We start from the raw sequence: 24,824 nt of genomic DNA on the forward strand, positions 1-24,824 counted from the left end.
TATACTTGCCACTATTGTGACTAGATGGATTCTGATTTATGGTTTTGATAATTAGATAAAAAGCAATTTATTTGGGGTGCTGGTGGTGGTGTGTATTTCATGTGCGTGTGTGAGAGAGAGAGACTGACAGAGACAGGGGAAGGGAGACGAGTGAAAGGAATGTATCCTTGAAGTGAAATAAAGTACAAGACTATCTGATTTTTTCCAATAACACCATTAATCGACTTCACAATCTTTCACTGGCAATATTCCTGTTTTGAGTCCCTGTTCTCTTTAAAAAAATACAAAAATGGTTGAAGATGGAGAAGATACTTGGATTGATACAAATAATTTAGATTATTAAGGAGAAAATGTAGCCAGAAAAAGGAAGGAACTCAAAAGGCCCAAAACCTAACTGGAACTTTTGAATATTAAATAATAGTTGGGAGAAGCAGGTAGCTAGGAGACTAGACATCAACTACGTCCGAAGAGGGGTTGATAGGGAGGAGTGGGGAGGGATAGGTTACAAGGAGAAGGAAGAATGAATCTGACGTCTTGAAAATCAAAAGAAAACTAAGAAGAGAACTTAGGCAGATACTACTAAGGAGCCATTACTGGAGAGATGGCGCTGTTAAGAGACTTTGACAAGGGCCATTTCAATAAAATGGGTGCCATTAAAATTCAGGTGAAAGCCAACAAAGGGGGGAATGAAAAAACAAAACAAAACAAAAACATTTGTGTCTTAATAAAACTGTATGTGTTTATCCCAAACCTACAGCTTAAATGTCAGAAGTCACTTTCCAATCAGATCTCGGACTTTCTAAGGTGTCTCGCATACTCGATCTTCTGGCTATATGATTCAGCTACGAAAATGATCTTTAAAAGATTTCCTTAAATTGGCTGCTCCTAATAAACATTCGTCCAGTGGATTTCCTGCACCCAGCCCGCCCAGTTCATTTTCAAAATTCCTACACTTTGAGGGCGGAGCCAAGAAGAGGAGCACTACACAGGTCCCGCCCAGTGGCTCCCCGCGCATGCGCATGTCATCCGCGGCCCGTTTGTGCAGCCTGCCTAGCGTTCCTGTGGGTGGTTATTTCGGAGACGGACTGACTACGGGAGCCCAGCCGGCTCTTGCGGAAGTCCATGCGCCATTGGGAGGGACTCGGTGGCTGCTCTATGCCCTTGTTGCTGAGGGCCTCTTCCTGGGTCATTGTCGGAGCAGGAATCGGACTGGGGCCGACACGGGGTTCCCCCCGTGGCCGTCTCAGCGCCTGTGTGTGGTCTGCTCTGGCGGGATGTGGCGAGCAGGTCGGGCGGCCGTGGCCTGGTAAGTGCGGCCTGCGACCTGGCCCCGTTATGTCAGGTTCTGGGCCATTTGGACAGCAGGGTTGACCCATCACTACTTCCCGAATGTGCAGGTGACTGACCCTCAGGCCGGGCCGAGGCTCTTAAAAAAATTCTCGCGAATGTTTGAATACCCAAAGGAGTGACGGGAGTTGGCCGGTGACCATTCCTTGTTCAACATGAAGATTTTTGCTGCCTTGGCCCATCGTTCCTGTCCCTGTCCTTGTGATCTCCCTGCTATCTGTCTCTAGTTGTTGCTTTTATTGTTGCTATTCTGGCCTGGCCTAGCTCTGTCCTTGTATCTCTGTGCGTGTCATTTAACTGCCTTCTTGCAGCCATACGCCATGCCACAGCGCACACTTTGCTCTTGCAGCTACTTGGTAGCACTTGCAGCAGCATACTTGAAAGTATGTCCTTTCATAATACGCGGGAAAGGGCTCTCTGCCCGTTTACCTGACCCTCTGACTGGAGTCAAATTTAGAGTGGTGTTGTGCATGATATCAGGCGGTGTTTAAGAGATGCCCCGTCAGAGATCTTGTTCAGTGTTGAGGTCCACTTCGATGCACTTCTCCAGTCTCGCTGCGGATGTTGCTGTAGTCTTGTTTTAAAGTAGAAAACCTCAAAGTAGTTTTATTTCTATGAATTGCTATATGCATTTACTGATACTAAATTTGATGTTATCTATATAAGTTGTTCCAATAACCCCCAAGCTTAGCACATTGTTTCAGACATTTGATTACAGGAAGTAGTGTACACCAAGGTTTCCACCCATCTCTACAGCCCCTAGAACTTTTGTTTGTTTGTTTGTTTTTGTTTTTGTTTTTCGAGACAGGGTTTCTCTGTATCACCCTGGCTCTCCTGGAACTCACTCTGTAGACCAGGCTGGCCTCGAACTCAAATCCACCTGCCTCTGCCTCCCGAGTGCTGGGATTGAAGGCTTGGGCTACCACGCCGGGCTAGAACTTTTAAAAATATGTTTGTATCTCTTTCACCAGCATGTATATCTGTGTGCCACTTCTGTGTCTGCTGCCCACAGAGGACAGAGAACAGCATTCAGTCACCTGGGACTAGAGTAGCAGACAGGTGTTAGTCACCATGTGGGTGCTGGGAATCCAACCTCTGACTTCTAGAAGACTAGCCCTTCTTCATAACCAATAAGCCATCTCTCCAGCCCTCTCCCCAAAACTTTTTTTAATGGTATAAATTATGTATTATGCTTATAAGGAATGGACCCATTCCTTTCATCACAGTTAATTAAAAGTCCACAGTGCAACTGCCTCTACTGCAATGTTGGTTGTTTTTAATCTTGTGGGATTTTAATTTAGCAATACGTTCACAACCTTCTCTATTGAAATAAGCTATTTACAACTTTACTATTGCTGCTGTTTTATAATTAAGTGGAGACATCTAGTTTTCTATAAAACAGAAAAAAGTGTAGAAGATAGCATACTCTTTTCAAAGAGGTATGTAGGAAACACTTAAAGTTGGTTTACAAATAAACAGGTTTGTAGTTTGTATTGTTTGTTTAATCAATCATATACAGCTGGGCTACATTGTTTCTGAAGGTATGAACATGTGTCTACAGTCATGGCTTTAGAATGTCTTATGCCCAAGCACAACTTAGCTAATGGGAGAAATAGGGATATGGAAAACCAGAAACCCCCAGGCTCTGGAATTGCCCTGCACAATATAGTTCCTGTTAAGTTATGAAATAATGCAGCTAGGTACTACTCTAGTCATGAGGTTAAAACAGACTTTTTATATACAGATAAATATACCTCTTAGACAAGTCAAATGGAAGACTGATAGCCAACACTTTGGGGTTACGATAAATATTTGTGTAAAACTAATGAAAAAATAATTTCATACTACACAGCTCTATGTAGGTAAAGGATGTGGTAGATGAGCAAGAGTAGATGGTGTGGGTGGTATACTTTATTACATTTGACTTTTGCATTTTTTTCTTACTGTTGTTTGTTTGTTTATTTGTTTGGGGTTTTAATTGTTGTTCCAGGCAGCGTTTCTCTGTGTAGTCCTAGCTGGCCTCAGACTCACAGAAACCCACCTTCTGCCTCCCAAGTGCTGGGATTAAAAGCATGCACCACCACTGCCTGGCTTGACTTTAGTTTTTAAGCTTCTTTGGATAAGGAAGTCTTTTTCTCTCCATAGCTGCTTTTAGGGTCTTTCTAAGCGCTTAGTTGAGTGGTCTGTCCCAGGTTACTGAGGCTGTGTTCAGCTGTGGGTTTTCCTTTTCATCACTCGTCTGGCTTGACCTTTGATTTTAAAAATCTGTTTCTTCAATTCTGCAAAATTTTTCTTCGACTTTATTTTCTTCCTTCCATTGCATCTGTTATTTTTTCTTTCTGATTACTTCTAAAAGCATATCAGATTGCTTAGCAGGGTATGGTCTTCATTTCTGAAATACAACGTCTTCCCTTCATCTCCTTAAAAAAAAAAAAGGATGCATCTGCCCCAAAATTTTCATATGCATATTTATCTTAAAATGTTATTTATTTACTTGTATAATAACTAACTATTTGCATAATATTCCTACTTTAAAATAAGATTAAATAATATACTGCTTTCACTAATGACAAATAAAGATTGGGAAAATAAAATGGGTTTCTTGATTGATGCGTAGGTAGATGCACATTAAAAAGCTCAAATTATAAAGCCATGTTGCACCTGTAGTCTCAGTACTCAGAAAGCTGAAATGAAGGATTCTAGAAGTTCAAGGCCAGCCTGAGCTACTTAGCAAATACCAGATCTAAAAGGGTTAAAGAGCAAGAACCAGTCACAGAAAACTAAAGAGTTAAATCATTGAAGGGCAAGTTTCTATATCCATAGGAAGGTAATTTATACATGGGCTCCCCTGAGGTCACCTAAGAAAAACATTAAATATGCATCTCTCCTGGAAGATTAGTTGATGTTTTCTCCAAGCTAAAGAGGAAATGTTTGATATATACTAAGTTGTAAGCCAAGTCATAGAACTACGTGTTGTAAAGTCCTTATTATATTATGGTCTGTTTATGAGTATGGACAATAAAAGGGAACTCTACTGAAAACAAACAGCCCCAAAACCTATCCATGCACCCAGAGTGCACACTGTATACATCTCCACACACTCACAGTGCACACTGTATACATCTCCATGCACCCACAGTGCACATATATACATCTCTATGCACCCACAGTGCACACTATATATATCTCCATCCACAGCACACACTATATACATCTCTATGCACCCACAGTGCACATATGCACATCTCTATGCACCCACAGTGCACACTATATGCATCTCCATTCACCCACAGTGCACATATATACATCTCCATTCACCCACAGTGCACACTATATGCATCTCCATTCACCCACAGTGCACATATATACATCTCCATTCACCCACAGTGCACACTATATGCATCTCCATGCACCCACAGTGCACATATATACATCTCCATGCACCCACAGTGCACACTATATGCATCTCCATGCACCCACAGTGCACATATATACATCTCCATGCACCCACAGTGCACATATATACATCTCCATGCACCCACAGTGCACACTATATGCATCTCCATGCACCCACAGTGCACATATATACATCTCCATTCACCCACAGTGCACACTATATGCATCTCCATGCACCCACAGTGCACATATATACATCTCCATGCACCCACAGTGCACACTATATGCATCTCCATGCACCCACAGTGCACATATATACATCTCCATGCACCCACAGTGCACATATATACATCTCCATGCACCCACAGTGCACACTATATGCATCTCCATGCACCCACAGTGCACATATATACATCTCCATGCACCCACAGTGCACATATATACATCTCCACACACTCACAGTGCACACTGTATACATCTCCATGCACCCACAGTGCACATATATACATCTCTATGCACCCACAGTGCACACTATATATATCTCCATCCACAGCACACACTATATACATCTCTATGCACCCACAGTGCACATATGCACATCTCTATGCACTCACAGTGCACACTATATGCATCTCCATTCACCCACAGTGCACATATATACATCTCCATTCACCCACAGTGCACACTATATGCATCTCCATTCACCCACAGTGCACATATATACATCTCCATTCACCCACAGTGCACACTATATGCATCTCCATGCACCCACAGTGCACATATATACATCTCCATGCACCCACAGTGCACACTATATGCATCTCCATGCACCCACAGTGCACATATATACATCTCCATGCACCCACAGTGCACATATATACATCTCCATGCACCCACAGTGCACACTATATATATCTCCATGCACCCACAGTGCACATATATACATCTCCATGCACCCACAGTGCACACTATATGCATCTCCATGCACCCACAGTGCACATTATATGCATCTCCATGCACCCACAGTGCACACTATATGCATCTCCATGCACCCACAGTGCACATATATACATCTCCATGCACCCACAGTGCACACTATATGCATCTCCATGCACCCACAGTGCACATTATATGCATCTCCATGCACCCACAGTGCACATATATACATCTCTATGCACCCACAGTGCACACTATATACATCTCCATCCACAGCACACACTATATACATCTCTATGCACCCACAGTGCACATATGCACATCTCCATGCATCCACAGTGCACACTATATGCATCTCCATGCACCCACAGTGCACATATATACATCTCCATGCACCCACAGTGCACACTATATGCATCTCCATTCACCCACAGTGTACATATATACATCTCCATGCACCCACAGTGCACATATATACATCTCTATGCACCCACAGTGCACACTATATATATCTCCATGCACCCACAGTGCACATATGCACATCTCCATGCATCCACAGTGCACACTATATGCATCTCCATGCACCCACAGTGCACACTATATGCATCTCCATGCACCCACAGTGCACATATATACATCTCTATGCACCCACAGTGCACACTATATGCATCTCCATTCACCCACAGTGTACATGTATACATCTCCATGCACCCACAGTGCACATATATACATCTCCAGTACTCTATTCCCTGATCCCAATGGATCATTGTTGTATATCCATGGGATGCACTCTATCTCCCATCCTCCTACTTTGATAGCATTGCTTTGTATCATAGCTTATGTTTTCTGCATTTTTTCTTTAATCGACATCCTAGAAAGTATCCTAAGTTGATGTATATGCAAGTTCATCTTTACTTTCAATAGTATTCACTAAATTCACTCATTTTTAATATTTAAAATCTATAAATGTTGCATCCTCTAATATTGTTGAACATGTTCTTAAAAGTTTGCAGTATTTTTCAGGAATCCTGTCAATACACATGATAGCATGTTGAGAGCCCCTAGTTTGTGGCCGGGCCTGGTTGTCTGATCACATTTAAGCTTGAAAGCCAGTGGCTGATGCAGATGATTTGTTCATGCTGCTCCTTACTAAGGCGGATGGATGACTGAGCAAGCTGTGTTTTCTGTTATTGATTACTTCACCTAACAACTTTCCTTTTAGGGCTTTTATAGAGAGTGCAGGAGATGAGCCTGTTACAGAAGCCAGTGTTGATGACAGCTCAGTCTAGGCAGCCTCCTCCTCTCACACACATGCACTTGAGAGCCTTATGTCTTCCCTGGCAGAGTTCTCAGGTTCCAGAGGCAATTGCTGGCCTGTTCCTCCTTTACTCTCCTACCTCTATATCAAGAATATAGGTTCTTATTGTGGGGCTGGAGAGATGGATGCTCTTCCATAGGACCTGGGTTTGATTCCCATCACCCATTCGAAGCTCCCAACCATCTGTAATTCCAGAACAGGAAATCCAGTGCCCCTTCTGGCTTCTGCTGGTGCCATTCACACAAGTACCCAGATATTCATGTAGGCAAAGCACCAATACACATAAAATAAGTGATAATAAAAAATTTTAAACTTAAAAAAAAAGCATGCATTTTTGTTACCAGCTGTTACACAGCTGTTGGTAAAACAAATGCCCACCTCTTCCCTCTCTGGTTTCAGTTCCATGGACCAGTAAGTATCACAGCCCACATATAGTAGACTAACATATAGAGTCTGGAGTCCTGCTGCCTGCACTCATATTCCACCTTGATTCCTTGTGTTAGTGTCGTCTGGGGCAGGTTGTGTTTATACTTTGTGCCATATTCTCCCTCAGCTGTAGAATGGGGCTAGTGTGGTTTAGTTTTGTGGTAGGGTTTTCAACAAGATTGACCTGGCACACAGCAAATGTAAGCTAGTGTGTGATGGGGCGTGGTTTGTCAGCACGCATGTATGACCTTTTCTGTCATTTCTTAGGCACTGTTGCCTTCTCTGATGTTTCTCTAATTCTTCTTTTTTGTTTGTTTGTTTGTTTTCAGTGAAGTCTGCCAATCCTTAGTGAAACACAGTTCTGGAATACAAAGAAACGTACCGCTCCAAAAACTCCATCTGGTTTCACGAAGTATTTATCGTTCACATCATCCTGCCCTCAAGCTTCAAAGACCCCAACTAAGGACACCATTTCAGCAGTTCTCTTCTCTAACTCACCTTTCATTACATAAATTGAAACTTTCTCCAATTAAATATGGCTACCAGCCCCGCAGGAACTTTTGGCCAGCAAGGTTAGCTGCAAGACTCTTAAAACTTCGATATATCATACTGGGATCTGCTGTTGGAGGTGGCTATACAGCCAAAAAAGTGAGTTTACTTTCATTTTTGCTTTAATAATTACTATAATTCTAATTGTTCCAAAACATTGTAAATTTGTATAGCATGGTAGAAAAAAATGGAATTTTTCTTTAGTGAGTAAAATGTAAATAGCTGTTGAAATATTCACTGTATATATGTTCTGTGTCCTGTGGTGCTATTTAAATATTAACCATAATTATAGATGGTCTGGAAGATGGAGCCCTGATCTGGGAGTAAGAACACTTACATTTGTTTCTAAGCATCACTATTTAGTAGCACAATAGAGAAAGCTAAGCAGCATGCTCAGAGGACTACTTCTGGGCAACCCTGGGACCAGAGGCAGAGACCTCTTGCCCAGTCTTCCTCTTGCTTCCTGGTGTTACTTAATGCCACCATGAGCCCTCTTCCATAGGAATATTTTGACTGTTTACATTTCCACATTTGATAGAAGATCATTTACTGTCATTCTACATACACAGCTTCTGATTTGCTGATTAAAGACCTGCACTTACCTAAATTTGTTCCTTAAAAATTTCATACATGATGCATTCTCCTTATAGATTGTTTTAATCAACATGCTTTTTCTTTATATTGGTCTATGGCATTTGGATTATCTGATTGACATACGTTCTTGTCTTTTAGACCTTCGATGAATGGAAAGATATGATACCAGACCTTAGTGACTATAAGTGGATTGTGCCTGACTTTATATGGGAAATTGATGAGTATATTGATTTGGGTTTGTATCATCAACATTAAAAATAGCTCTGGGTTTTGAGGGGATGGCAGTAGAAATAGTTGCATCGGTAGTTTTAATGCTTGAGTCTAATATGTGATAGTTTTATTTTAGTAATGAAAATAAAAGAAAAGTTAATTTTTATTACATTTATTTATATGTGCGTGGGTGTGTATCATACTAGGATGCACATACATGCAGATGCACATGTGTGTAGAGATCAGAAGACATTTTGTGGGAGTTTTTTGTAATTAAAAGAGATCCCGTGGTTACCTATGAATTGACAGGCATAGTAACAAGCACTTTTACCCATTGAACGATTTTGCCAACCCAGAGGAAAAAGAATATGAAACTAAATATTCAATAATTTCATTTTAACATAACTTCCACCCCTCTTATGGACTATTTTCTTCTAGTTTTGCTTATTAATTGAATGTGGTTAACATTAGTTTCTTATTTTAAAAATATATAGTCATAAGGAGATGTACCTTGTTGTTTGTGTTTTGCTACCTAGCACATCCTCTCTGCAGTTCCATGCTGCCAGCAGCCTGTCCACATAGCATTTTCAACATCACGGAACATTGCCTGCATCATACACACTAGGACCCTAAGCTAGCTCTTTTTGGTAGACTACCTTGGTTGTTTCTACTTTCTGCAGCCAAGTTCCTTAAAAGTCTGTCAGTGTGCAAAATGACTTTACCCCTTAAAATACTGCCTTTACCTGTAACAAGTGAGAATAGTCAATAGCTGATGGCAAGTAACTCTTGATGAGCTTAAAAAATTTGGAGTCCCTTTTTAAGACATATGGAGGTGGAATTAATCTGCATAAGTGCCTCATCATAGTACTTTTTAAGTGTAGCCGTGGTAACAAAGGTATTTTTAGGAAAAGGACAGATTCATTTTTTTAAAAAAGTGTGCATGTCAGTGCTGTGTAACCTAATGTATTTACCGGTATCTCTGTGTGATGACTGAGGTTGGATGCTGAGGCTAAGTTGCCTGGTCTTGAACCCTGGCTCCCTCACTCCCTTGCCGTGTGCTGTAGTTTTTCATCTGAGTGGAGTGGACAGCAAAGTTGAGTATTTGTAGGACTGGCTTGAGGTGTGAAGCAAGTTGACATATTAGAGCCCTAATATGTTTGGCATATCCTCCCTTGAGACTGTTTGTTGCTCTTGTTTTGATCCCCTCTAGAGAAAATTAGAAAAGCCCTGCCCAGCTCAGAAGACCTTGCCAGTTTAGCTCCCGACCTGGACAAGATTACTGAGAGCCTCAGCTTGTTGAAGGACTTCTTCACTGCAGGTAAGGAGGGGCTTTTCATCTAACTTCAGGATGCAGGAGCCTCAGAGGGAGAAGATGTAGATGGTCTTATTTGTTCCCATCTTTTAAATTAAAACAAATGCAAAAGCATTTTACTTTAACACAAGATAAACACAAAGTTTGCACAATGCTTTTAATTTTTAGCCTAATCAAATGAAAATGTATAAGAAAAAGTGTGCTAAGCTTTTTGTCGGTGAGTAAAACCATATTCCTCCTTGACAAGGAGATGAGACTACCTATGCATTTGCTTTTCATATTGCCTCAAGCCAATATTGTTACTTTAAACCAAAATTTAGTCACAACAGACCATGTGAGGTGTAAGTTAAAGGGTCTATCCTGGCATATTCGCCCAGTTATTACCCTAATATGATATAAGTCTGAAATCTCAGACATCTTTGCTTACTTTTATTAAATTTTTATTTCCCCTTTTGCTGACTTTTTACAGGTCCCAAATTGGTTAGTGAAGTCCTAGAAGTTTCTGAGGCCCTTCTCTTGTTAGGTGTGTAACCAGACGTTTCTGCTGACCGTAACATGCCTTCTAAATGCTGCTAATGAACTAGGCGCAAATAAAACTGCAGACCAAATTTATAATCCTGCTTATATATGCTGATCTTTAAACCCAGAACTGTGTTAGGCAAACTTATATCCTTTTTAAGTGGAAATAGTAAAAGAAGTTATATTCATAACAAAGCTGAAATTGCTAAATACATGATTTAAACTTATTAAAAGAAAATTTGCTTCGCCAGAGTGTTTTCTTGGAAAAAGAATTGAAATGAAAAGTAATTTTAGCTTGTCTCATCTGCCCTGTCATAGTGACATTTAAATTTGCTCTGTACTATACACATTGTCTGATGGCAGTGGTGCTTGGCTAAACTGTAAATACAAGCTTGTAAAACAGTCCTTACCAAAGATTGTCTTGTTTCTATCATAATTCTCATTTCTATTTCAAAAATTGATTAAGTTTGAGATTTTTTTGACATGGATTGCCAGTAATTTTCTTAAAAATAAAAATGTATTCTTTGAAGCTAGTTTGGTTTCTTTTGAGCCATGATCTCGAGTTCAGCGCAGGCTCGGCCTCCTAAGTGTAAGCACTGGGGTCGCAGGCATGGCCCTGCCTGGCTGGGGCTTGTTTGGGTTGGTCTTCCCTTTGCAGCGCTAGGGACCCAGCGCATATGAGGCGAGCATTCTGACACCGGGCTGTGTCGTGCACCCCACTTACTTTTTGATTGCTTAGATGTAATTGGAATTTAACTTGGGTTGTTTACATCATTGGAGAATTTAAACAAGTGTGTTTATCTTTAAGGTTCACCTGGAGAAACAGCATTTCGAGCAACAGATCATGGATCTGAAAGTGACAAGCATTACAGGAAGGTAAGTATAAAACAGAACTCATCTCACAGGGAGTCCTGAGAAACTTAGCTTTTCCCTTATTTTTGAAATATGTGAAGATGCTAATACATTTCTAGAAAACTGCAGGTGTTAATGCAGCTGTTCCAGGGTAGAATCAGAGACAGCCTCCCCTTCAGTTACGCTCTGGGAAATAGCTATCCGAGGTTTATTATAAACTATACCTGGGAGAAGCCAGTGTAGACAGTTGAAGTGGTCCTCTCTTTCCTGGGACTTTGCATGTTCACAGATCTCCAGGAGGACACAGTGGACACCAGTGTGCACAGAAACTTGTTGCTCTTCTGGAGACATAGGTTAGCTTAGGAGGAAAGATAAGAGAATAGACAGTGAGTTGCTTAGTGAATAAGTCAGTTCTTACATATTGAGACCCTACAAGGTTGTATGTGGATGAGTCCATTGAGAAGTGCGGCAGGATCGCCTCCTCACATCCATGTGATCACTACAGGGCCATTGCACATGAAACGTAGACAATTGCTGAGCTACAGTCACGTAGTTGCTCTGCATTTCTGGCCATATGCTCCACCATAACAGTCTTAGTTTTTACTCTGTCATCTTTTTTAATTAGAAAAAGAAATAACTATATGTAAAGTTTTGTAAAAATAATGTCTAAAGAAATAAATTTGTGAATAAAATATTCTGTAAACATTTTATTTAAATGTGGAATATTTAGTTTATGCTGAACTTTAAAGCATCATGGGAAAGAAATAATTTTGTGATTATTGAGGAGCAGAAAGAAATAATTTCTGTATTTCCATTTCTTTCCCTTTCTTTCAACTTGAACTCTTTTTTGTGCTACCCCAATTTTTAAATATATTTCCAAGATTTCTTTTTGTTCATTTTTTAGGTAAAACATACTTCAGAGTCTGTATTTGCTTTCAGTTTGACCTGCTTTTAATAAATACAATCTTAATTAAGAGACACTCTTGATTTTGCATTGAAGGGTAGCTCTAGAATATAGCTTGACAAATGTGGCTTATTTTGAGCCAGAGAAAGCCTTGGCTGTGAAAGCCAGTAAACCTAATGAACTGATCAGAGGAGAAGCCTTTGTGATGGGTCTGGAAGTGTAGATCCAGGAGCTGCAGTGCCTTTCCTAAATCAGTAGATATGACAGGGTCTGCTTCCTCATTGATGTGTTGTGCGATCGCTTTGTTCAGCCTTGACTCAGGTAAGTCCCCTAAACTCTGCCAAATGGATGAATGAGTGTTCCATGATTGACCCCTGCACTAAAGAGGAAGCAAGAGAATGGATCGTGGGGAATTTAATTATTGATGTAAATTTGTTTTTACATAATTGACATGAAAATAAAATCGTTCCTTTTTTAATATTCCTTTGTTTATTTGACAGTAAATGCCCCTTGTAGGCTCTTCCTTTATCTTTATTTATGATAATTACTTTCCCCTATTAAAAGTTATCAATTGAGGCTAGAGATATGACTCAGCCATTCATAGCACGTCTTGCTCTTGCAGAGGACCCACACCAAGAGGCTTGCTACAGCCTGTAACTAGTACCACAGGATCGGACACCCTCTTCTGGGATCCTTGGGTACTTGAACTCTCATGTGCATTTCCACAAGCAGACACACACACATGTGCATATAATTTTATATCTATTAAATTGTCTAAGCTTACCAATTATTTTTCCAGTGATTTGTTATAAATAATTAAATCTAGAATTTTACCTGTGCTTTTTATTACAGGTTAAGTCAAATTATAGAAGATGCTAATATGGTAGAAGTGTGTTCAGGTGCAGCAGATAGTTTTCAGTTCCATTGATGCACAGTGTTGTTTCTAAGGTTTGGTTCTTGCCTATGATACTTGAGAGGAATAAGCCTTGTAGACAAGGTACAGATATGTTGGTGTGACCTGATGAACCTTGCCTACTAAGCGGTGTTTGAGTATCAATCACCATGCAAGGATACTTGAGCCTGGTGGTAGCCATTTTGACATCATCCAGGAGTTAGTTTCTATTTGTTTATTTATTTTATTTTTTTGTTTGTCGGGGGTGTTTTGCCTGTGTACCTGTATGCCCACAGAGGCCTTCAAAGGGTTTTAGATCCCCTGAGACTAGAATTAGTCAGTTGTGAGCTGCTATGTGGGTGCTGGGAAGGAAGCCTTCATCTTCTAGAAGAACAGCCTTAACCACTGAACCATCTCTCTAGCCCCCCTCACTCAGATGTCAGTTCTAAAGATTTGAGTGGTCATCAGAAGTGCTTGGATGACAGCCAGAGTTTCTCGTTAACTTTTCATTGTTTTAGTCTTGAATTTTAAGATTTACTCATTAAAATCATATTCTGATGGACAGCTATACCAGCCTGCATGTGCCTGGTCTCACCTTCGTTGTGCTCAGGGTGTGAGGCAGTCGTGCCTAAGTTTAATAGTTGTCAGGTTCATGGTTGTGGTTTCTTCTCTACTAGAAATAAAAAATGACATGCAAATCGTTTTGTTTTTTTTTTTTTTAAATAATAGTAATGGGAATACATTTCTACAACTAGAACTGAAGTAAAGATCTCTCCTCCCATGGGTGAGCACGTGCAGAAGCGCCTTGGCAGGAGAGGGAGAGTTAGGGCCACTCCACACTGTCACCTCGTAGGACAAGAGTCAGACTGAGCAGCCAAGTGGGCTGCTGGCCTGGGCTTCCCATCCTGGCTCACTCGCCTTGTGTGTTTGGGAATTACAGTGGAGAAAGCACAAAGGCATATGACACTGCACAGTCCGAGTGATCATCGTTCCTTTGCTTCTGCCTTAACACACATCTGCTAGGTTGTGGACACCATTTGAAAATTGAAAATTTGTTAACAAATTAAAAAGTAAAATCAGTTTTAGCTTGGATGTTATTGAGGCATGCTTGGCATATATAATAGTACTACTTTATAATAAATGGTTATATTAATCAAAAGTTTAAAATTTGGGGGAAAGTTTAAAATCCTTATTCGCTAGAGGAAATATTTGTGTGAACTTTGTAAAGTCCTTGGGATCTGGAGAACTTAAAACCGTCAGAAGTCAAATTAGGAACTAAAGCTGTGAGCCTGTTTTAGTGAGTGAGTGAGTGAGTAGACCCAGGAATTGTAAACAAGCTCCACTAAGCAACCTCAGGTTTGAGGAATTCTTGTTTCCTGCACAGCTAACAGCTACAAGTACAGATTAGATAGATTCTTAGCAAGAACCCTCAGCACAGTGTACGTAGTAGATCAGAAGGAAAGTAGGGAAAATGGAATGACTGAGCAGCCAACCTTACAGCATTGCCCAGTAAGAAGCATGGTTTATGTCGTTCAAGAAATAGTGTGAGTGTGTATCAATAAATGATGCTGCTGTAGGTAGACCCTTAGAAACAAGAAGATTTAATGGAAATTGTAATGTTGATAATTACTGAGAGTCATTTTCTCTCTTAGAAAATGTCCAAGCAATAAATTATATAGTATGCTATTTCTGACTGGAGAAAATTAAATATTCCAAAGGGGGAAGACATTTCTTTTTGACAGCCAGTAACAAGTTTTGCATTCATAAGTATCTTGAGCAATAATATACAAGCAAACCAAGTTTGTTTTTATTTATTTGGTTGGTTTGGTTCTTTTAGCTAAACAAATAGCAGAGTTATTTAGTTTGGGAAGTCCTGCTTAGGAATATTGCATAAAGTTATTTTTACTAAACCAGAACATAGTTTGGCAAATGTTATCTTATAGGGCCTGGTATTAAATACTTTGTTGTTAGTTTGTTTTTATTTATTTGGTTGGTTTGGTTCTTTTAGCTAAACAAATAGCAGAGTTATTTAGTTTGGGAAGTCCTGCTTAGGAATATTGCATAAAGTTATTTTTACTAAACCAGAACATAGTTTGGCAAATGTTATCTTATAGGGCCTGGTATTAAATACTTTGTTGTTAGGTTTGTAGACCATAATGTTGCCAACTCTTCTCTGCAGTGATCTAGAAACACCTGCCATTGTGCTATTTGAAATGTAGGTTGATACTGATGGATCATAGGCACTTTGAGCATAGCTGTGCAGTGTTACTGGGTAGTACTGATGCAGACTTGGGGATCACGGGTCCTGTTTTTCCTGTTTTCTAAACTGTAACCTTGGACAAATTGTTTAGCTTCTCTGAGTTCCTGAGTTCCCCTGTTGGGAAAGGAGGCCCCCTTGAAAGGTTATGAGGAGTAACTCCTAAGTAAATGTAAAGCTGTTAGGAACCAATGACAACAACGTTCATCACTTTCTGTGACTTGTTGTATGCTCATGTATTTAACATTCTATTAATTCTTCTCCTTGTTTTGTTATCAAGTCTTTTGGAGGTTGTAAAAAATGGAAAATGATTTGTAGTACTGGTCATATACCTTCTAAAGAGTTTTTAAATTATTTTTTTCATTAATTAATGTGTTTAATTTGCATCCCTATTGAAGTTTCCTAGCTAAGACTCCTAGCAATAGGGCATATGAAATGGTCACTTGCTATAACCAGCCAAGACTTCCAGTGGAGGGATGGAGATACTAAACCAACCACAAAACCTTGAACCCACAAATGTTCCTGCCTATAAGAGGTGCAGGGATAAAGAGAGAGTAGAAAGTAAGGAACTGGCCAACCAATAACTGGCCCAATTTAAATTACCTTAAACTAGAAACAGGTGATTGATAGATAGAAGATCAGTTGTGCTTGACTTACTCAAGCAACAATACATGCTAAACCCTGTAACACATCTCAAATATGCCAGGCCTTACTTAAGGTGCTAGGTACTCAAATAAACAGTGGCACGTTGTCTATGGTGCCAGCCACTCAGGAGGCTCAGGAGGAGGGGCTTGCTGGAAGCCAAGGCTTTTCAGACCTGTCTGGGCAACATAGCAAGTGATGTAATTAGCCTATTCTGGCTTTATAACAGAAATGCCATAAATGGCTGGATTATAAAAATCAGAAGTGTATTCCTGTCAGTGCTGCAGCTGGGATATGAGATTAAGGTGCTGGTGGGTGCAATGTCTGGTGAGTATTGTCTGTATACACAGCAGAAGAGGCTAGGCAGCTCCTGGAGTCTCTTTTACAAGAACACTTAACCTGGAGGCCTTGTGACCTCATCACCATGCAGAGGCCATTGAGGGTTAAGTTTCACTATGAATTTGGGGGAGCTAATATTAGATAATAGTTCAAATTTATTAAAATCTTTTCCCCCAAACAAATTAAATCTTAAATTAGTATTTTTAGTTGTTTTGTAGAACTCTTGTTAGAACTAATTTTCTTGATTTGATGCTGTCATTTTTTTATATAACTGTAAATGTTGTACCTGAAACATGAGACAAAATTATAGTGTCAAAGTAACAATGACCAGAATATTAAAGAGCAGGCATAGTGGCACATCCCTTTAATGGCAGCACTTGGCAGATCTCTGTGAGTTCAAGACCAGCATGGTCTACAGAGCCAGTTCCAGGCCAGCTAGAATTACATGGTGAAACCTGTCTCAAAGGAGGGCTTTATTTTATAAACTATAGAAGGTAAATTATAGAAATTACCTTCTATAATTATTAATCCATAATTGTGATTTGTAGCAATTACTATCTGTATTATATATATAATAGCTTCTAAATGACTATTTCTTGAGAGCAAAGAGTTCAAGCTCGGGACAGTGCTCACTGGCAAACATACGTTTTGTATATCTGAGGCTATGCCTCGTCCATCTGTCTCTTTGCTGCTCTGCACACTTAAGAGACTTAGAATTGGGGAAAGGTACATAGTATAGTGTCAATTTTTTTTTCTGTGTCTAATTCTTGTTTTCTCCTACTTTTTTTTAGGAGGTAACAGTTAATTTCATCTATCTTCACATAACAGTGCTTCAGTAGCAGACTTGGAAGGAGAGTGAGGTGTCACTAGAAAGAAAGTATTTCCTGGTAGTCTAATCGATCTGATCATATTAACTATACAGCTGTGCTTAGACAGAAGCAATGACTCAGGGTGGGGCAGTTCAGCTAAGTCAAAATTACTTGATAGTTCATAAGACAGAGTATTAGTGGTAAGTAAATATTAACAGATATGTACTGTGACACTGGTAGTGGTCTTCAAAGTTCACACTTGAAAACTGCATAATTGACTTACCAAAAAAAACAACAATAGCAAATGCCTCACACAAATGCAGTGTTGTGCCTAAGATTGTGATTTTGTGCCCTGCTGCATGTGAAGGCTGGACACACCTTCAGGCTCATATAGGAAGCCTTCTGTAAAGTCAGTTGTTCCTGTGTGATCCGAGCAGTTGGGGGTCGGAATACATGACAATCAAGATAAATGAGCAAGTGGATAATGCTGTTAAGTTACTTTTTGTTACGTAATGTACAGAATGACAAAAATCATGGGATAATGAAGATGGTTGGTAGGTGACTTTGATAAACTTGTCAATGACCATAAATAAATAAATTTATACATATATTAAAATATATATTTTAAAGATATTTATATCTTAAAAATAGCATCTAGTTTTATGAGTACCTTTAATACTATTGAATCTGGAAACATGTTGAAATTTCAAGCTACCTTCATCCTTTGATTTGCAATAAAGCAATTAGTTTCATTTATTTTGTCTGATATTGACAGTAATCATAGTATCAAAACTAAGAATAAAACAGAATCCTCAAATTTTATATCAGTCTTTCTATTACTGTAATGCTACTCGCCCCCATATTATTTTGGGGACCTCTTTTTTGATTACCTAAGTTCTTGGGTTATGTAAGGTGAACCCACAAACTAAAATTTGAACATAACATTAACCAGCATCTTTAAATTAAGGGATTTTCTGACAATACAAAACATGGTATTTTTTACCTTTTTTTTTTAATCTGAAGCTCTGAAGTCCTGGTTTAGGTTGTTTTAATAATTACTAGCTTTCTTACCTTTAGTTTTATGACTTTAGTCTAAGCCCATTGTTTTTAACACACTATACTATTCAAATTGGTGGTTCATTGGAACTTGACTGTCCTAATTTTTCTGACTGAGAAACCATCAGTCTGGTGTCACTGTTGATTCATAGTTGTCTTTCCTCCGTATATCTCAAAGTTGGCCTTCTCATAGGCCAGGAATTTACAACACAGAGGCCCCCACCCCCTTACCCTACTCAGCAACACCTGCCACTCTGTGGAGTAAGGCACAGAAGACCACATGGGTTAGGATTAGGACACATGTGAACGCAGTATAATCAGTCTACCAGCATAATGATTACCTTTAATGATTGAGTAGAATCAGGGTTAGAGAGAAAAAAGGTAATGTGGCCCAAACTGGCTCTTACTTTTCAGTTTTCATAATAACTGTATTGTCTCGGTATCTTAATTATGTTTTTTTAAGAAATTGGTATGTGCTCAGTTACTTTCTCAGAGCCTATTTCTATGTCAGAACAGCTCATAAAAAGTGAAAATGCAGTCAAATTACTACGTATGTAGTGTTTCAAGTCAACAGCATACATTAGTGCACATTGGCAATTTTATAAAGGGTTTTACCAAGAAATCCAGGAACCTGCCATGCCAGCTTCCTTGCACATGCCCGTCAGTCTAGTTTCACTCTTGTTGAAGCTGGCTGGCTGGATGCTGAGTCAGCAGTTACTGCACGCTCACTTTTTAAGCCATGCTGTTTTGCTTTTCTGAGACACCCAGTTTTACTGAGGGGGAAAAGGAAGTGCAGTGCAGAGCCCACTTGTGGGGTGGCACTCTAGGTGTATGGGTTTCCGTTTTTGTTTTAAGCTATCCATCCCTCCCTGTCTTACATCTGTTCTTCTGTTGTGCCCTTTGGTTTAACATTGTTCTCCCTCCCCAATTTTCCTCTTCTCCTCATTGTAAACTCATGGCAGGGTCTGCTTGGTGAGCTCATTCTCTTACAACAGCAAATTCAAGAGCACGAAGAGGAAGCACGCAGAGCCGCTGGCCAGTATAGCACGAGCTATGCCCAACAGAAGCGCAAGGTGATGGATGGTTTAAGGGGCTACTGATGCATCACACTAATCAGCCATTTCTGCCAAGATCATAGCACCCTAATCTGTTGGTGGACTCCAGTCATTGGAAATTATTTTTAACAAAGTAAATTAAAAAGATACATCATACCCCTTAAAGTGGGTAGTGTAGCCAAAGCCCAACATATAAGCTCAAGTATAGCAATTTAGGTTATCTGTGAGAGTCTATACATTTGCATTTAGAGTGAAATTATGAATAGTTGTTTATATGATACAGTTGATTCACTCCAATTATTGGCTATTGAAGCTATTTGAAATACTTAAAATGTGCTTTTATATAACCATTAGATCAAAGTTCCATAGGGTGTAGTCCCTCTATCCTGTACAGACTTTTATCACAGTGAAATAAGTGTAATGATTATGCATTTATATGCAGAAATTATCTCTTAAAGAATTTTTTAAAATAATATCAGAGACGTATTAAAGCTGTGTACAAACTGTTCAGGATAAAGAATCGATCATATAGTTAGCTTCTCGTTTGCTCTTGTATCTAAATGAAGGGATGTTATAGATCCAGGTTTAGGACAATGTTCTTCCGGCTAATCTTGGTGGTGGTTAGTGCTTGAGAGTTCTCAGCATATTGTCATGTTTGCTTAATGTCATTCCTGCCTTTTCTCAGTTCTGGGGCTGTGTAACCACTGATTATATATTGTTCACTTTTCAATGGATGGATAAAATAAGTAGAAAAAGAAAACAAGTTCTTTCATCTTTGTGGTTAAAGGAGGTTTAGCTGGGCTGTGGTGATGAATACCTTTAATCCTAGCACTTGGGAGACAGAGACAGGTGGATCTTTGTGAGTTCAAGGCTAGCCTGGTCTACAGAGCAAGTTTCAGGACAGCAATGGCTGTAAAAGTGAAGCCCTGTCTCAAAGGAGAGAGAGAGAGAGAAAGAAAGAAAGAAGGAGAGAGAGAGAGAGAGAGAGAAAGAAGGAGAGAGAGAGAGAGAGAGAGAGAGAAGGTTCTTGGCTTGAGGAAGGTCTTATTTTAAACACTCTGTGTTTACATATGTTGTAAATTTATCATTTTAATATTCTAAGAACGCAGATGCCTTCACTGAGCCATCCATACCATAGCTTTGTCACAGAAAGAAGTGGGAGGAGAGTTTGTGTGTTCTGGAATGTTACTTAGAAATATGAATATGGTACCAATTACAATTTGGTCTTTTTTCATAATGATAAAATTGAAATGAGGCCCATCTGTCTGACACTGTAAGATGTAAGATGCGGCTTAAGAAGACGATACTAATGCTTCTAATTCTGACCATTCCAGAGATACAAGTAATAAATCCTGACTGAGTTTTCTGAGAGTCCGGTCATGAACGCTCAGTTTAGGCCTGCTTTTCAAGTCTGCCTTCAGACTTAAGGACATCTGCCACTCCTGGTCTGTTTATGTAGTTACTTACATGGCCCTGTAGTTGTTCTTTGGCAGTTTGTGAAGGATAGTAACAGAAGGATAGGACAGTGTACTTCTGTCTGGTTTGTTTGTAAAGGAACACCTAGTGGGACACCAACCAGGGCTTGTTCCTGCCCACTGTGTAGTTGCCTTGTGTGAAAGTTAATGGGCCTTTAAAAATAATTCATGCTATTCCATAATGAGCCCATTCCCCTTACTATCCTGAAAATCTAGTTCCTTACCTTGTCTTTCTCTGCTCCTAAAGTTTGTGCAGAGATGACATCAGCTCTTTACCATCATAGTCAAAATCTGTATTCCTGAGATTTTTATCATTCTAGGCATTTAAGGTCTACATGAGGCCGAAAATAAACCATAGGCACTTTTAAGTCCTGTAAGTAATTATTTCTTTGTTCTTGAAAATCTAGGTCTCCTTTTTTTAATATTTTGTTAGAAGTAAAATGTTTGCCTGTATTTTCTGAGCAAGAGAGATAACCAGAGTCAGGAGGTGTTGGTAGTTTTCTTCCTGTGAATATGTACACATACTTTTTCAGATTCTTAGATGCATACTTCAGTATTTCAAAACAGCCACAGTGACTTACTAGGAGGAATAAGGTCTAAAGTCAGTGTTGTTCTCATGCGGAGCTTTGACATGAGCTCATTGTGCGGAAGATCCCACCCGTTCTCCATCAGGTTCACAGCCTTGGAATTGTAGAAATGCTCTGGCTTCGTTCCTGTCAGGGTGACTTTAAAATTCATTCCCTAGTAAAAACAAAATATATTATACAGCAGAGCATGTCTCATGTTATAAATAGCTGTGCTTTACGAGTAAAGCCATTGGAAGAAAACTTATCTAAGCTGTCTAAACAGGTAGCAGGAGAGAGCAGGCCTCACAAGCATGAGCTAGGTAGCAGTGTCCCAGTGCTGGGGCGGCAGAGATGGGCTCCCTGGGGCTCCCTGGCCAGCCAGCCGAGTCTAACTGGAGAGCTCTAAAGCAGTAGAGACCCTTTCTCTAAGGGGGTGTATTGTGTCCCTGGCCTTCACACACATGGACACAGTCATACACATGCTCATAAATACACACACACACACACATGCACGCACACACGCACGCACTCACGTGCACACGCGCCCATGTGCATTAAAAAATAACTACAGTAAATGACAGATTAGAAAGAGCTCATGCAAGTCTCTAAGAAAACATATAAAAGTTATATTCACACCAATTTTTAAACCTAAGATTTTCATCCTAAATCTTAGGGGAAAAATGAAATCTCAGTTCTGTCTATACCACCTACTTTAAAACACTAATTGTGATCCTTTTTAAATGAAGCAGCTAGGAAGTATGCCTTTTTTATAATATTCTAATTAATTGTTTTGCCTTCTTATGTAGTCTTTTATTTTAACCAACCTATTAAGTTAACCTTTAATGTCCTTGGCTTATATTAACATTTTAACTTTTTAATTTAATTATTTTAGTTTCTTTATTATTCCACGTGCTGAGTAGCATTGACTATTTTATAGTAACTCAGGGTATTCCTATTTCAGAAAATCTCTCAATTTACATTTAAAACCCAAAGCTGATCATGGTGGCAAACACCTTAAAGCCCAGCACTTGGGAGGCCAAAGCAGAGCAATCTCTGAGTCTGAGGCCAGCCTGGTCTCCATAGTGAGACTCTGCCGCAGAAAGAAGACGTTAAGCAAAAACAGTTGAAAGTAGTAGTGCTTCTATATCCTACAGTAGATTTGCTACAGTTGGATGAATATTTAGTAGAAGAAAGCCAATCACAGTACTTTTGAAATGAACCAGGAACTTACTCTACATCACAAATGTTTATGATCATATGTTTAACAGAATGACAGCATGCCCTGTGATCCTAATGTGGAGTGCTCTGACTCGTATTGGTCCTTTAGGTCTCGTTCTTTGGGCTGTGGGCTCTTTGACTTGCCTGGCTCCTCCTCACATTTTAAGAGACTTAATAATTCTTGTCCAGTCTACCTGAGTGCACATAATAAAAATGAAAGTGGAACTGTATCAGCAAGTTTCTTCCCACTCAAGGCTAAAAACAAAATTTCTGTTACAAAATCTCATTTCAAAATAATTTTAGGTTTCAAACATATACATTTAAGGAGAAAAAAATATTATTATCCATGAAAAAGGGAGGATTTAGAAATGTTATTTAGAATTTGGAGTTAAAAATCTAAAAATAACATTTTGTAGCATGGACAAGATTTATTAATGTCTACCTTAAAAAAGAAATCATTTAAGAGCTGAGGAAGACAACTCAGTGCCCTGTTAAGAAGTCAGTGCTCACTTGTGTGAACTTGCCATAAGTGACATCATTTCATTGTATTTTCTGTTTATTGTATTGTGACTACTTTAAACTCTGTTATACCGTGATACTTGGTAGCTTTTAAAATAGTTTGTCTTAGAACTATCAATAACAGTTTGAAGTAGTTTGCACAATACCTGTGAGTTTTATTTTTTATATTCAAAAAAGCTTTAGTTGTTTAACTTGGTTTCCTTTCTGCAGATACCTCTGCTCTGTGAAAGTTAGCTGGTGTTGCATTGGAATTGAATTTAAGGACAAGCCTCTGGCTCCACTTAACTCTCTGGAGATGCCAGTTTGTTATGCACATCTCTGCTGATAGTGAGGAAGCTGAAAGTTGTTCTGTAGAAGATACACTGTAGCCAAAGAGCTTTTTCAGTGGCTGAATGCAGTAACATGTATGGTTTCCCCATAGATGTTTCTGGAAAAATGGTAGTACTCATAACATTAAGTTCCTGTGCCTTAGTACAGAGCAAGCTCCTGATAGATTAAGCCCAGATAGTCATCTCCACTGCTTCTAACGAGTCTTTCATAACAGATGACTAGCATGGTAACAGGACAATGACTCCTTAATGCTTCTATTTCATAAGATTTTGATGAACTGTTTTTATTGATAAGTTTTTTATTATCTTAAATATTCACTTGATTTAAATTTTATTTTAAATATGCTTATACTATTAGTGCTGCTTTAAAACTTAAACTTATTATATATTGTATGTAACCCTAATTAATCTATTTTAAATATTTAGGTGTCAGACAAAGAAAAGATTGACCAACTTCAAGAAGAACTTCTGCATACTCAGGTAACTGTAGTCAGCAAGAGCTGAGCCCAGGGTATCACAAATGGGGGCAAGCACTGTGACAGTGAGCGGCAGCTCTAGCCCCAGCAACTTCTCTAGGGATGGAGACAGTGTGTTCCTTTTCCGGCAGAGCAAAAGTTGAAATACTTAATGTTAGGCCCTTACCTCTAGCAGTAATTTTTATATCTACAAAAGCTAATTGGGAAATAGGGAATAAAGAGGAAACCAAGTGAACACCAGATTAACTCGTTTATTTAGAGTCCTATTTGGAGTGGATCACATTCTGATTTTAAAGATAAACTATTGTGGAGGGGGAATGGGTGAAAGTATTTGTCCTTATGTAATCTAATACTTCTATTGTCACTTTGCTACGCTAGATACAAAGTAAGGAAATTTGAGACTTCATATATTTCTAATAAGTCCCCAAAGCCCTTTGTTTGTTTGTTCCTTTCTCTCTTTCTTTCTTTCTTTCTTTCTTTCTTTCTTTCTTTCTTTCTTTCTTTCTTTTCTTTCCTTCCTTCCTTCCTTCCTTCCTTCCTTCTTTCTTTCTTTCTTTGAATTCTGAAATCAATATAATTTTTTTCCTAAAGATTTTTCTGGTGGTATAAGCTGATTGATCTTTTAGGGATTGATGATAAAAATCATTATTTAAAAATCAGTTCTATATAATGTAGTAAGTAGCTACCTTTCTGGTATAAACTTTTCCCACAGCAGTTATTCTATATAAATAGCATATAATCAAAACTTATTTTTATAAGCCAAAAGAGATACTGATCATCTTGGATCTTTTTAGGGAAAACATACAAGAAGAAGCAATCTGAATGAAA

The 24,824-nt window shown here is 39.1% G+C and overlaps 1 protein-coding gene across 7 annotated transcripts in view; it reads left to right on the forward strand.

Moving 5' to 3' along the window:
• Positions 1 to 1,015: 1,015 nt before the first annotated feature.
• Opa1 (OPA1, mitochondrial dynamin like GTPase) overlaps positions 1,016 to 24,824 on the forward strand; it is an 83,847-nt gene continuing 60,038 nt past the window's right edge. For 3 of the 7 annotated variants that reach the window (XM_006522656.4, XM_006522655.3, XM_006522654.4), the window contains exons 1-8: positions 1,016 to 1,306; positions 7,753 to 8,071; positions 8,705 to 8,801; positions 9,987 to 10,094; positions 10,558 to 10,611; positions 11,416 to 11,483; positions 19,321 to 19,431; positions 23,947 to 24,000. In XM_006522656.4, the coding sequence (XP_006522719.2) occupies positions 1,020 to 1,306; positions 7,753 to 8,071; positions 8,705 to 8,801; positions 9,987 to 10,094; positions 10,558 to 10,611; positions 11,416 to 11,483; positions 19,321 to 19,431; positions 23,947 to 24,000 (1,098 nt within the window). In that variant the 5' untranslated portion in view covers positions 1,016 to 1,019. The remainder of the gene's footprint in view (positions 1,307 to 7,752; positions 8,072 to 8,704; positions 8,802 to 9,986; positions 10,095 to 10,557; positions 10,612 to 11,415; positions 11,484 to 19,320; positions 19,432 to 23,946; positions 24,001 to 24,824) is intronic. The other 4 variants (XM_030249307.1, XM_006522657.3, NM_001199177.1 and 1 more) reach the window with 3 other exon arrangements.

This window comes from Mus musculus, chromosome 16, assembly GCF_000001635.26.
Source record: "Mus musculus strain C57BL/6J chromosome 16, GRCm38.p6 C57BL/6J".
In the NCBI taxonomy this organism is placed as follows: Eukaryota; Metazoa; Chordata; class Mammalia; order Rodentia; family Muridae; genus Mus; species Mus musculus.